Genomic DNA, 15,094 nt, shown 5'->3' with positions numbered 1-15,094 from the left:
AGATAATGCAATATTTTTGGCAAGAAGGTCTTACCATGAAAAACTTCTTACAGGATATGCAGGGGGACACGCTAACAGTGCCTCAGTCCTGCTGCATCCTTACTGCAAGCTGAAGTAACCTAGAACACAACAGTGCTACAGTTTAAGCAATTTCTTTAAACAAGGTGATTACTTCACACCATCAGGATAAACTTCCACCAGCTTTCCTTCCTTTTCACTGGCTCACTCTGGGAGCCCAGGACAAGTGTCCCAAACGTTTTAGATTGATGTGCTGTGAAATCAGCCCTCCCTGGTCCAGCTCCTGCCACTGAGGCAGCTTTCTTCCCCACCATGGGTTCTCAAGGTCTCTAGACACTGAGACCTGTAAGAATAAATATCCAGGAGACAGCAGCTGTGACCCATTTATTACTGAATGTTGCTGCAGGGCACAGCTGAGGAAGGCAGGGCAGAGGAAAAGCACTTGCTGCAAAGGGAACAGTGGAGAAAACGCAGGTGCCCTTGGAAGAAGCACTCTGCTTGCAGCACTGCTCCAGCTCTGTTGCTCCAGCTCCCAGGTGGAAACAGACAGCTTAGATCAAGCATGGATGTTCAAGTACTGCCATGAGGGTTCCTCTCATATCACTGCTGGGAGGCAAAATATAAAACAAAAAAAAAAAAGCAACCAAAAAAAAAGAGAAACCAACAGAAGCCAACGATGGACTGAGAGGCCACAAGAGCATCGTGTACCAAACAAGCTGACAAAACTGCCCCAGTGCAGGTAAATGCATTTGGAAAGACCTATTTTGACAATAAAAATCTGAGATACCTTTACCCAGAGCAGGGCATAGGCAGAGCCAGGAAGGAGAAATGCTGTGAGGGAAGCAGAGCATGTAGAGCAGGCACACAAAGCAGCACTCCAGCCTGCCGGGAAGGCAGCACCGCGCCGAGGCCGACGGGATCCACATCAACACTTATCAGCTCAGCTTTTATTTGCTGATGAAGTTCTGCTGTCCTGAGCAATGGTACAATAGCACGTGTGTCCTCAGCCCACCCCCTCACCCCCCTGCACAGCCTCCTGCAGCTGCAGCCCGGCCCCGCTGTGGTCACCGATCAGAGCGCCGGGCCGGGGTGACATTGTCCCCTCCTGAAGAGGGACAGTAAGCGCCTGTGAGCCCGCTCATTTTATTCACTGCACAAGCACGTTTCCAACTGGGATAATCTCCATTAAACCATCTGTGCTGCCGTGCTCGCCCGGCCCGCGCCCGCTGCGCTGCCCGCGATGCTGCGGCATCTGCGAACCGGCACAAGCGGATGCCGCGGCCCTTTCCCCATCAGCTGAAAACGCCAACGGAGACTCAGACACAACAGATGCACCTGGTGGCTCTGACGTGCTACCGAGCCAGGCTAGCAGGAGTACCTGTGCCAGTGCCTCTTCTGAAAGGCACACGGCTCCCCTTGAGAATTTAAGCCATTTCCTTTCCGTCATGGGAAGACACCACGGCCCAGATTGCCAGAAGAGGAGGGCTGAGAACAGAGTAGAGGTTTCAGCCTCAACGGCTGCCCTGGTGGAGAGCAGAAGCATTGTTTGCCAGGTCATGAACACAGTTTGGATCAGACACTCTGAATGGCTGCTGATCCCCAGGATTTAATCTCTTATTTATCTCAGTACCTGCTTTCTAGAAACAGGGACTATCATATCACATTCCCACCTGACTTCGACAGAAAGACAAGGAAGTGTTAAAATGAAAGATCTGAAACTTAAATCTGCTGCCCCTTCCCCACAAGCTCCCCAGCACAGCCCAGTGGAACCGACAGAGAGCATGATAAAGCAGCTGCACTGAAGTGTGAATTCAGCACTGAGAGAACGTGACCCTGTCCTCAGCACTGCCAGAGACAGCCAGGGGACTTGGGAGCCACTCCAGCTGTTGAGGACGTGGCAGGGTGGTAACGGGTCTGAAGCAAAGATAGAAAGCCATCGATCTGCTTTAACTGTGATCACTGCCTGCCTTAAACAAGGTCGCTGGGCTGCCCAACACACGCCTTTCTTGGAAGATTTGTCCTGCAGAGTCTTGCCCTCACAGGAGTGGAACAGCACAGCAAGGCTCACCCTTCAAACCTCCCAGATCTTTTATGGTCCCAAAAAGGAGACAAGTATTAGCAGCAGGTGATGGGACAGGAGCACAAGTCTATTTACATATTTCCTGCACTTGCCTTCACTTATTTGTTTAGCAATTTTTTATTTTCCAAAGCAATTTATAAACAAGAAGTGAGACAACCATTTGTTCAGACAAAGGTTAATAGGGGCCTAGCAGTCTCTGAAGACTCTGCAGACACACTTAGGTGTGAAATCTTGGAGCAGCAATAAAGATGCTGCACAGACAAGCAAGTCTCAAGAGAAGAATTTAATCTGTCTAAATATTCTCATTATGTGCATAGTTTTCAGCTTCCATTCACAGTAATCAGAACAGAGACAGCTTCCAGAGGCCTTTTTAGACAATAAGGCGTGAAAAAGGATTTTTACGTCAGCCATTATTCCTCTCTTCATCCCCAGCTTGAAGAGTCAATGTTTGAAATGGTTTTTGTGGAAAAGAAGACACAGTGTTGGGAGAGAGAAAGTTGACAGGAGGAAGGCAGCACGGGTCTTTGGCAGACTGGTGGGACTTGGCACAAAGCAGCTCCCATTGGCACCATTTGTCCAGAAAACCTCAAATAGATTATTCTCCTCCAAAATAGGTTTTCTGTAGGGTCATGCACAGAGTATGAAATATAACACTACTTCCAGAGAACTGCTTCACTGGAGCAAGCAAGACATTTCAGTTACATCCACACATCTTCCTCCTAGACATCACTTAAACCTAAATACAGTACTAAGATAAGGTAGGAAAACTAGAGGCAGGCATCTAGGACAAAAGGGCTGATCCAAAACTCAGCTGCTTTCTTTTGGGATCACAGTGTCCATCTGTCCCCTTGCCACAGGGGAACTTGTTTGCAGAAAGAGACCTTGTTTGTCCACTGAAACGTGGAACCTGAATTATTCCATCAGGCAAGAATTCAAAATAGAAAGTTAAGAAAAGAGAATAGTTCTCCATGGATATGATCCCCTGGGACCAAGAGAAGCTGTGGTCTTAATGCACCTCTCCCCTCCTCACTTTCATGTTGCATTTTCCCTTTCAGACAGGCAGGTTTCAGCTTTTCTGGCATGTTCAAAACTCTACTTCTATATACAAGAAGCTTGCACAAAATGTGTAGAGATAATTACAATGGTTTTTCTAATTTTTTTTTGCTTGAAGTCAAGTGACTTCCTTGCCCTGCCCTTCCATCCCCAGGTTTCTCACAGAAATTTTAAGAGCTCAACTGGTCACTAGCTGTCCACACTACAAACACAACAGTGGGGAAAATACTAACCAGGACAGCAGGTGAAAAATATTCGCCAGCACAGCTACTTTGCAGGCAGCCCAAACTCAAAGCCAGGGTCAGTACTGTGGTCTGAGTGTTTTATAAATGATTACCTCTCTTATCCCTCTCTAAAGAGGTCACCATCCTCTCTGGAAAATGAAATCACACGGGTCTAGCAGGGAGTGGGACCAGAAGTGCTGGAGGCAGAACAAGTTCCAGTTTACTCCTATCCTCACCCAGTCAGAAGCATTAGAGACTTCTAACAGAAAAGCAGAACTTAAGAGATAATGCTAACACCCAGAAGTATCCTGGAAATAGTGACTGTGAGAACTGACCTCCACCAGTAACCCAGTACAGACTGGTCTGCTCTCCCACAAGCAAACCCACCCTTCACCTAAGAGGGCACAGAGAACAACACTGAAGCCTTACTCCAGCTACTGAGCAGAAAAGGATTAACCACTAGCAAAGACTTTGCAGATATTTATTCTCCAAATCCACAAGACAAGCAGAGGGAAAAGCTCCTCTGAGAGTTATGTACACAGACTTCAAGTCTAATGCTTACAGAGTCTTAATTTTTTTAATTTTGCAAGTCCTAACAATTATCTTCATGAATTATAGACGTAATATCTGAGAGACACAGGCAGTAATTAATGCATGTCTGCCTTTTCTGACTAGCTCCTTCTGCTGGGTCAGGGAGAGTTATTGAAATTCAGGAAGGAAATCTTCAATCTTCTAGAAGTTTTACAGAAACAGACCAAGACAGAATTTAATAAAGCAATAATATTTCTCTTAAATAATTAACTAGTCTTTGACACTCACTAATATTTCTGAGGCCCAGCTCTTACTTTTGCAGTGACACTGGATGTGATCCACTGCATCTCCAAAATGTACTAACCCCAAAATTACCTCTGGATTTCTCTGCACACACGTAGCCACCCTCATTCCTTTTACTTAAAATTCTCACTGAGACCCTTAACAGAAGCCACACTGCAGCACTAGCATCCTTCCCTCCTCTCATTTTGCCCTTCTGACATCTGTCTCCAAATACGAGCTCTCAGCACTCCCCAGGCTCTAAAGAAGCCATGTTCATCATCCTCTGGGAGCAACCCTGGGTTCAGAGCAGAACCCCAGCAAGCATTGGATGCAACAGACAATCCTGAACTAGACAAAGCTATTACTAAGGCAGTGTATACCACTGCACGTTGTCTAGGCTGGTTGTTTCCATCATCTTTCAAGTAGCAGATTCTCCTGCAGCATTACAATTTTATTCACATAAAGAATGGACTCAATGATCCTTGTGAGTCCCTTCCAACTCTGGGTATTTTATACTGTAAAGCACTCAAGTGAGTTTAATATACTTCAGCATCTTGACAACAATCACCCCCAAGCAAATATTAATTAGCCAGCTACTGAAAAAAACAGTGAAGAAAAACCCAGCCTTTGGCAAAAATATCTCACCTGCTTAAGCAATATAAAACTACACACTGAGATGGACAGAACTTAAACTCAAAACCATAAGGATCATTCTGATGGCAAACAAGTTCAAACACAGCCATGCCACCAAGAACAGGGAGGGGGTATTTAGCCAAAAAAGTCAGACTGAACCAAAAGTTTCATATTCTGTTGTTCACTTGAACCACATTATTTCTAGAAGAAAAAAAATTTCCCTATGCACTAGAAGCAGAGTTTAAATGGCAGCAGTGGTCATCCCAACTGCAGGAGCTCACCAGATACAGCCTGTAAGCATCAATCCTTCGAATTGGCCCCCAGCACTTGTCCGTGTCGTTGTACTTTGTGCTGTCTCCAACACTGCAGGAATGGTTGCCAGTGACACTGCTGGGAAAGGAGGGAGAAACAAAAGAGAATAATTAACTCCTAGCAGATGTCTTCCCCTCTCCTGCATTCAAAAAGAAGAATGAGCAGAAGCCAATCCTCCTCTCTGTTCCTGGTCACACTCACTTTCTTGCATTTTCTGGACAGTGTAACACAGTGAGTTGCTGAGTACCAGAGGTTTAAAGGCAAATTCTTGGATTGCCTGCAGTTATTTGGAAGTTTTGCCATTTAATCATCAAGCTGGTGAGCGTAGATATTTTATGGATTGCTGAGGTTTTCCATTTTCAAGATTGAAGTACAAATCCAGCCCAGATTTGATCAAACCAATCTATTTTATTATCTGTTTCTTTGAGAAAGGCACTACTCCCAGTGCAGAGCTAAGTCCATGTACCATCACCACCCACTGGCCTCAGGCTTAGTAAGCATCACACCCCTCAACTCTTACCCAGAGAGAGAGAAGGCAACATACTGCAGAATATTGCAATTAAACTATGGAGCAACAAGTCTCATGTCTGCAAGTGCTGAAGCTGGAAATACTTCATCACCTGAGCACTTGTCTGGAATCAGGTCAGCTACTTGCAGTCAAGCAGCAGGCATTCAGGTGAGGAATACAAAACAACTTCACCACCCACCCACAAGAGATGAGCTGTCCTTGAGTCATTTCTCCACCCCATTTTTTGGAAAGTATAGCTGATCCTAGTCAGATTTATCACCCCATCAAACCCTAAGCCTGCCCTGTTCCCTGGCAGCACACAGCCCCTCAGGAGTAAGCACACTTACCAGGTCACCTGCATTAGGGAGACTGGCACTGCTGCTGCATAGATTGCCAGATCTCCATAGAGGTAGATAATTATGCAGAAATAGAAGAGGTTGACACCCACTGCAGAAAAAGAAAATATTGTCCAGATTCAGCAGAGTACACGGAGACTCTTGTTCTCTGCATTTCAAATATACAAAATTTTTAAGATCTTAAATCATCATTTGCCTCCATAGTTTCTGCAGCAAACCACCCAAGCTCAGGGAACTTACCATGGAACAGGAACTGATGGGGCATGAGGGGTCTCAGAGCTCCACTCTGCCTCCTCCAATCCCTGTTACTGACACTAAATAAACCCTCTAGTTCAAGCCCATCCTGCAGTCTAGACCAACAGGTCTCCCATAAGTCACCTGCCAGACGAAGCTGTCAGCTCTGAGCAGGCACAGGCAAACATGCAGGTGAAGCTCTCAGACTCAGTGTGAGCACAGCCTGACAAAGGGAAATGCAGAGAGAATGTTCCTAGGCTCTGCTGATTCCAAATCCCCTGACTGCAAACCTGCAGGACCTTCACAATGTGGACTTGTAGGGATTTAACCCTTCAGAGCTCAGATTCCAATGGGCTGAAACGGAGCTGCTTTGGGAGATTCCCTGCCACTGGCAACTTGAGCCAAGGCAAAATCCTGCAAAGCTTTAAAACTGTTTCTGCATCCCACCTACCCTGATGCCACCACATACATTGTTCCTGCCCCTACTCATCTTTTGGGTTAAGTTTTTTCTGTTTTGTTTTGTTTCTTTTAATTATTTTTAATTTAAAGTTTGCCCTGCCTTCACCTATGAGATTAAAAGAAAATCTTACACAAATTAACTGGGTGCACAAAACAGCCTTACTGAGGCACAAGAAGACACTGCTGTGAAGAACTAAAATCTAAAGGGATAAAGAAATGCTTGATGAGACTCCAGGATCCTCTTCTTGCAAGCAAGTCTGTATAAATCTCACCAACAAATTGGAAGACATTTCAGAGTCAGATGAGTTACAGAATAAAAGCCTCAAATTTATTTAATTTAGGAGGTTGACATTGAAGGAAAACAGCTCAAGAAACCTGCTCATAGTTTCAAGTTGTGATGCCACCTGATGCACAATCCCAGTGCAGCTTGAGCAAACCTCACACTCATGGCTGTGACACCTATCAAACAAGGACAGCACTGCTGTGGGACTGAAAACTCATTCCTACAGTGCTTGGGTGCCCCAAAGTTTACCATGTTTTGCCATCATACTGCCCCTGGATCTCTGGATGTCAGGAAACATTAGGAATTCTCCTTCGTTTAAATAAATTATTTCTATGCTGAACCTGATTAGCAAGAAGGGGGCTGTATCAGCTTCCCTGCTTCTGTACAGCAGCACACTAAATCAGTGCTCTGGAGCTGTTCCTGGAGACAAATGGACTTACTACAGAAATTGTCAGATCATTCTGTATATTCTCCCACTGTTTTCTTGCTCTGTGAAAGATGTCTTCACAGTTAGGGAGTCTCTGTGTTGTTCTGGAGACAGCAACAAACCACCTACCAGTCTTTTCCAATTTCCTATTAAGAAGGGTTGAAGGTTTTAAAAAATCCCTGACATAGGACTGAAGCTGCAGAGACACGAAGCTGAGGACTACACAGACTCAAGATAGATATTCTGTTTTGGGCTCTGTGACTGGTCTCAGGACTCAGCTGCCCCCCACAAACACAAAATAAAGCTGACATGGCCAGCTAAGCCCCAGCAGCACCAGCCAGTACCCAGCAGCACCCCCATGCCAATGCAGAGAAGCACAGGTGACACTCCTCTCCAAGACAGGAAGACTTTAGCATCAGTTATTTTATAAACTGCTGCTGACCCTCCCTGATCAATACTTTCATTACTTGGCACAAAACGAGGTTAAAAAAAAAAGCAATTACTTCCTGTGAGGAAACAGCGTGATAGATGTGCCTAGAATCTATTACTGCAATAAATGACTGCTCAGTCCCAGAAGAAAGCACCCAACATTAAAAAATAAAAAAATCAAATCAAGAAAAAAGTAGTTTTTCAGAGACAGCTCTTTCAAAAGAGCACACAGTCTCTTCACAGCCTAAACTGAAGTCAGCTCCCTTTAAGAAAGCAGACAATCTGAAATTGAGATTTATCCCCAGCTTACCTCCTAGGACTGCAGATTCAACTCCTGTCAGATTGTTGAAAATAAAAATCAGTCAAGGGAAAGGAGCAGAGAACTCACTAGAAATCAGGGGTTTTGAGGTCTACTGCACAGCTTGCATCAGCCTTCCCTCTGGAGGCTGTAAAGCCCTCCATCACCTTGGGTTTGGATCCACACTTTGTGTATCATCAGCAAACACCCAGACATTTGCCAGCTGTGAACCCTCACGGGCTGGTGCTTGGAGCTGGAATCCCCCAGTGTGGCCCAGTTTCTCAGCACCAAGTGGTCACTGAGAGCTGCCCTTGCTGAAGGCCTTTCTGTGCAGCTGTGGGGAGGGAGCAGCCCACAGGGACCTCAGGGACCTTCACCTGTCTGTCCCTGCAGCCACTCTCAGGCCAGAGGGTGTCTCTGAACCAGTGACAGGGATGGAGCCTCACTGCTGAGCTCCAACACGGGGAAAGCAGCAAATGGGTTATTACAGCTGCCCCAGGTCCTTTGCTGTGGGCACCTCAGCCCATGGAGGCACAAGCAGGGTCAGGCCACGGCCTGGAGCTGTCCCAGCCACCTTCCTGCAGATGGACTCATCCCTCTGTGATGGGCTGAGCAGGCCCTGGGGAGGATCCCTAACACAGAAATCAGATAACTCTGGCTAAAGCAACATTAAGAAGAGGGATTAAGATTTAAGAGCACTAAGCAGTTTATTTCACTTTGCTCGGAAGCTACATCAGTGCTGATGGAGAGAGGACACATATTCCAGCACCCTCTACTGGCTGAGCACCAGAGAGCCCAGAACCTGCCTGGCTCCTGGGGGTCTTTTCCAGCCCCCCTGTGAAGCACATACAAAGAAGGGGCCTCCTGAAACTTGATGAGAACACTCTGACCCCTGTGATCCCCATCCCTCCACAGCCCAATCCTCAGCAATACAGCTAAACCCTGTTACATGATTGCTCTCAAAGCACCTCTCAAATATTACTCCTCAGAGGAGCATCAAGAGACAGGTATGTGTTCACCATATTTTACACACAGCAAAGCAAACAAGCAAGAAAACTTGCCTTAGGTCATAACAACTCAATGGCACAGGCAAGACAAGGAACAAGATGTTTCTGACACACTTCACTTCTCTGACTAAAAATGTGGCAGCCTAGTCCAAGGTGGATTATTTTGATAGTCCTAAATGATTCAAATCTACAAATTCCCAGAAGAGGCATGTAGGAAAATTAAAAAAGTTTTTTTTCAATTAACTTTAAAAGCAAAAAATAAAGTTCAAAGAATATTCACTCCTTAAACCCAGCTGTCCTTCAGAGACAGGAGCTTTACACTGGTATAACACTGATGTAATGTAGTGGAAAAAACCCAGCCTTCTGTTACCTCTTTGCAAGGTGGCCAGTGAACAAGGGAAAACATCACTTTCCAAAAAAAAATGGGGCCTGACAGGCTCAAAACTGCACTGCCATGGAGCTCTGGCTCTGTGCAGCATCTCATTGTCCTGCTTTGCATGTTTCAGAATCCTCATCACTGTGGTTTGCATTTCTATCACACGCAGCAATGGATGGGACTTTATTAGAGCAGGGTTACAAGTTTGTTCCCTGGCATACAAAAGACATTTAAAAGCATAAAGACAAGCCAGCTGTCTATCACATCCTCAGCAGGGACTCTTCAGCAGTTCATGTCCCAGCTCTCTTGATAATTCCCCAGATGCAGACAATTCCTGGAAGCTCCTATCAGAAGTTTCTCTCCTTCAGACTGCTATCTACAAGGCTCAGGGAAGCCTGAATGTCTCATTCTCAAATGCTACAACCAAAATGCAACAGAAAACATTACAGCTGGGCTCTACTGCTTCAGAAAGTAGAGATCACAGAGGACACGTGGTTCAGAGGTAGGTGAACTGAAGTCAGAAAAGGCAGTGACTTTCCTGTATCAAGACACTGCTCCCATAACCTGCATTGTTTTGCTGGTTCCACACCCACCACAGCAGGGTCTGGCTCACCTGGCCCATAAATACTTTACAGAAACACCACACAGGAGGATGAATACAGTCCACAGTGAGAAGGAACAGCACATCTGGGTGGAATTATCACAAACTTAGCATGCAAACCCACACTGAGAAGCATGCAAACTGACAGAACAGCCATACACACAACATGCAGGAGGACCTAAAGGGACTTTTAAAAATGTTCATCACTTACCTTTATTGAAGAACATGGAAGCCATCTGGCCCATTTCCACCCTCTCAGTGATTTCAAAGATATTGGCTGAGCCACGTCTCTCTGCAAGTTAAAAAACAAGTGTTTCAACCAGTCCCTCCAACAAACCCTAAGGCCACATTCCCTGGATACTTGGGAACCTCTAGCAGCAGTTTGAAGGACAGTATGTACAACTCCACAGCTGCAGAGTCACTGGGCCAATTACTCTGTGGAGCCAGTCTAAGGAGTTCAGAAAATAAGATGTTCTCATCTTAGTGACGTAGAGGGAAAAGATCTTTATCGGGCTGCAGAAGGCAAACTGAATTCTCAATGAGCCTTATCTTACAAGTGTTGAGGACTTTGGGATGAGAGCATGTGGAAGCAAGGGTGAAATGGACAGAGGAGTCCACTGGCATTCTGCCTGCAGAGAAGAGGCCTCACAGCAGTGGAAGCAGGAGCGGGGCACTCACGAACGGACAGGATGGGCCGCGTCTCTGCTCGCTCGTAGCCATCTTGGAGGAGAACATCACTGTCAGACACTCCAGAGGAAGAATCCTCATCTTCATCATCCTCCTGGATAAAAAGATCACTGCTGAGACATCTGCTACCCACAGCACAGGCTGTGCCACCCCCAGGTCACTTCCAGACACTCAAAGGAAGGTCCCAAACAGGAGGGGAGGACATGCAAGCAAAGGCAATACCAGGGAACCCAGAGGATGCTGTGGAGGGGCAGAGCAGGCTGAAGTGAGTGACATGTACCAGCCCCAGGTCACACACACACACACACTTATCATGCAGTGATAAGTGGCACAAGGAAGTTGAAAACTTCCGGAAGATCTGCAGTGTTGCACAACTGGGAGAAAAAATATAAATCCAGGCATATCTAGCTAACACAAGCAGGTCTAGCTCCTAACTCCATCCCACTAAGCCAAGGGGTCTAAATCAGTGCAAACAATTATGCCTCCCTCTGATCCAGTAAAGCCACAAGTAAGTTTCACAGCAAGGACATAATTCAGAACTGTCCACAACCTGGGATACTGCCCAAGTAACAGCAAGGACATCCCAGCCCTGTCCCAGTTAAATGACCTGAGATCAGCAAGGATTTATAGTCCTCAGCACACTCCAAATAGCACCAATATATTGGCTGCCACCTCTCCACATTCACTGAGCAGAGCTTCTGGGCAAGGAGAGTGTGATCAGTAAGAAATGTGAACAGCACAAGAGATTTTTCAAAGCAGGAGCAGAAAATACTGTCTTTAATGAGCAACCCCACAGGGAACTAACAGCTATATTTTATATGGCAAAGTTAAGTACAGTAGAAATTTATTTCCTTAGAGTTAGTAACGAGACAAGGCAAAGATGCAGGGGAATGCCAGGAAAACCCTATGTGATAAAACAGGAGGAAAAGGAGACTTAAGCCCACACAAACCTTGCGTTTTTCCATTCTCTTCCATCTCAGCTGGGCATTTGCAGCAGCCATGGCTTCCACCACAAAGGTTGTGGTCATATAGCTACAGAGAGAAGAATTCAATTGATATCATCAGTAACAGTCAAGAACTGTCACTGAAGAGAAATGGAGAATAATTCCCATCTATTTGTAGGAGAAAACAAACAAACCAAAACAATGCTTTTGCCAGCTCCCCACACACAGTTTTCATAGTGTTTCATCTCAGTTTATTGCTCCCTTCTGCTCGTGAGATTCAAGTGTTCAAGCAGACCACAATATGCAGTAAAATATAACACCCCTCCAGATATAATAAGACACTTTAGATATCTGGAAGGCACATTCCTGGTGTTCCTGTGGGGTGAAGGCAGCAAGAGAACTTTGATCTTTGCTAGAAAGCAAGTTTCCTTCCTGTTTTTAGAACCTAGGACAAACCCAGTTCTACTCTGAAGCTCATGGCAAAGGTACTCTTGCCCCTTAAAGAATCTTTACACATGGCATCAGAAGCAAAGCAGCAACACAAGAGGAAGGAGCACATCACACATGCAGGCAAATCCTGGAGGCCAGTGGAAAAGCTGTCCAGGGAGCCAGGGACAGCTACTGATGGAATGAATATCATTATCTCAGCTAAAACCAGTCCTATAATATTAATCAATAAATTAAAAAAAAACTCAAATCAATCTTATTTAAGGCTTTAAAGCGGTTTCTCACTGCTTCAGGAACTGGACTTGCCTACTGAGTTCAAGTAAGAGATGAGTTTTGCAAAAATAAAAGGAAGTGCTGAGGCCTGTGTAGCAATTTCCTCCCAGGCTTTTCCTGGGCCAAAGGTGCCCAGTGGGCATGAGGAGGTCACAAGTACCAGAACAAAAGCAACAGAGCTCCCAAGGCATGCAGCACTTTGAGCTGTGTCTTCTGAGCTTAATGCAGTTCTGGTAAACAGATTTGGAGGTTTGTGCTCTCCTGCTGACCTTGAAGGATTGTCTGCTGGTGCTGAATTCCATATGTTGAGTTTATACTTTTAAACTAACACAGCTAAAAGGAATTGCTCCTAAAACTCCCAGTTACTGGTAACCCCAGATATCATTTTACCAAGCCTTTGCAGCACCCAGCTCTGAGGTGGTGCAGTCACAAGCATTTGGCCATTCAGTCTCTCTGCACAGCAGCACAGAACAGATCCCAAAAGCTCTGCCTCCAAACCAAGGGCACATTCAGGCTGGCAGAACTGCTTACTGAAAAAGCTGGTACTTCAAAAATCCATCTGTACAAATGGCAGGAGGGAATTTTGTTTTATTTTATCTTAAAACCAAGCAAGAAGGAAGCAGGGATTCCCAGCCCACCAGAAGATGGCAATTGTAGCAGTAACACCTTGGACATCAGTGCTGTATCCACGGCCTTCAGCTCCACCTGCTGCTCCAGCAGGGAGGTACCTGGGCAGGGGCTCACAGTGAGCCAGTGTGACAAACACGAGACCATCTCAGTCTCTTCCACCGGGCAGCACTGACAGAACCAGAGGACACAGTCTCAGCTACGTCAGGGAAGATATAGGTTGGATATTAGGAAAAAATTTTTCATCAAAAGAATAATAAAGTACTGGAATGCTCTTCCCAGGGAGGTGGTGGAATCACCATCTCTAGATGTGTTTAAAAAAGACTGGACATGGCACTTGGTGCTGTAGTCTAGTTGAGGTGTTGGGGCATAGGTTGGACTCGATGATCTTAGAGGTCTCTTCCAACCTCATTATTTTGTGATTCTGTAATCTCCAGAGTCTTGAGCAGCAAAGGTCTGGAGGGGCTAAGACAGGCCTGGCTATACAGGAATTTGTGTTCCTGACACTCTTTCAGCCATGAGAGCTTTGCCAGCAGCCAAGAGAACCCTTACACATCTGCAAGTCACAAAGCAAAGGCCTGACCCTGTGCCACCTGCGACCTGGCTGGTGTTTGGGGAACTGACAGAGGTGAGCATGGAATGCATCCACAGTGAGGACAATGACAAAAAGGTAGCAGGGACAAAGGTTCCAGAACACTCTGGACTGAAGGAGAAGTCCTTCCCATCAGTCAGGAAATGGGATGTACCTGAGAGTCAGGAAGTGCATCCTTCCAAACCAGGTCCACAGGCAACACCACTGCAGAAACCAACACTCAAGGAGCAGAGTACACAGGAAAACAGTGGAAGTCTTTACACTGTCCTCACCCAGCTGAACTGCCCAGTCCCCTAAAGACACACACACACACATCTCCTACCTCATAAACCCCAGGAACATCAGGAGGACGAGGCTGACGAGCCACCCCGCTGTGGCAAAGGCCTTGGGCATGGTCAGGGCTCCTGTTCCAACAATGAGGTTGAACATGTACACCAGGCCAACCTGCAATCAGCCACATGATCCAGCATCAGAGTGTGCCAGGAACCACCCAAAACACCTCACATACACCCTGATTTAACTGGAGAGGGCAATCCCTGAGCCAGCAGGGTGGGAAACAGTCCATGTGAGAAGTACCTGGAGGAAGGGACTGAAATCCAAGGAGGACAATGTGGGTGTCAGCACATTACTGGAGAAACACAGAGTCCCCTCTATTTTTCTAATTATTTTAAATGATTTTTTTCTCTCTAGCTTGTAAAGTTATAAAGTGCATGAATATTTTTTGTTTGTTTTCAATCACTGCCTTCTACCAGAAGGTCTGTGCTGTGGGTTGGGGTCTCTCCTTTTTTTCTGACCTGAACACAAGTACTTATGGCTATGTACCTTTCAGGACCTTTTATTCTCAGTAAAGCAGGAAATATCCAAACAGAATTTTACTTCAAAGCCTGCTTGCCATTTTACCATTAAAAAGCTGAGCACATTGTGAAGAAGGGATGTTACTTCCTGAAGGGAAAGGATTTTATTTTCTCTGGCAATGAGCTTTTCCAGTGTCCAAAGACAAAACAGAACTGTGCACATGGACAGGACCCCCCAGGCTAAGAATTTAACTCAATTAAAGATCAAAAACTGCCAAAGTTGTTGGGCTTTAGTGGGTTTTTTTTAATATAGGCCACAGTCCCTCCAGAGGAAAGCCAGTAAAGAGCTGTGTATGAGCAGACTTTTCTGGGTGTGGAGCAATTAACATCAGGAGAATGATTCCCCAGTGACCTGAGAGCACTTCACTTCATAAGCACAGCAAATTCATCTTGTGCTGAGCATCCCAGAACGATGATTTTCCTTTGGTCAAGCAGAAATGAGAATGGTGCCTGCAATGTTCAGCTGGGTTAGGCATCCTCAGGGAAAGAGGAGAGCCTCAGCCCTTGAGATGACTCCAGGAAATTCATGCAGCACCAGCACAACAACATCAGAGCAGGT

The 15,094-nt window shown here is 45.8% G+C and overlaps 1 protein-coding gene across 8 annotated transcripts in view; it reads right to left on the bottom strand.

The window, feature by feature from the left end:
* TMEM104 (transmembrane protein 104) overlaps positions 1–15,094 on the bottom strand; it is a 43,651-nt gene that overhangs the window by 26,472 nt on the left and 2,085 nt on the right. For 7 of the 8 annotated variants that reach the window (XM_064395369.1, XM_064395372.1, XM_064395367.1 and 4 more), the window contains 6 exons: positions 14,004–14,125; positions 11,749–11,830; positions 10,790–10,892; positions 10,323–10,403; positions 5,989–6,088; positions 5,103–5,211 (listed from right to left, as the gene is read on the bottom strand). In XM_064395369.1, coding sequence (XP_064251439.1) covers positions 5,103–5,211; positions 5,989–6,088; positions 10,323–10,403; positions 10,790–10,892; positions 11,749–11,830; positions 14,004–14,125 — 597 coding nt within the window. The remainder of the gene's footprint in view (positions 1–5,102; positions 5,212–5,988; positions 6,089–10,322; positions 10,404–10,789; positions 10,893–11,748; positions 11,831–14,003; positions 14,126–15,094) is intronic. The other variant, XM_064395374.1, reaches the window with a different exon arrangement.

This window comes from Passer domesticus, chromosome 20 (assembly GCF_036417665.1).
Source record: "Passer domesticus isolate bPasDom1 chromosome 20, bPasDom1.hap1, whole genome shotgun sequence".
NCBI lineage: Eukaryota > Metazoa > Chordata > Aves > Passeriformes > Passeridae > Passer > Passer domesticus.
The sequence above is the reverse complement of the archived record's forward strand: the minus strand, read 5'-3'. Positions and strand labels throughout refer to the sequence as shown.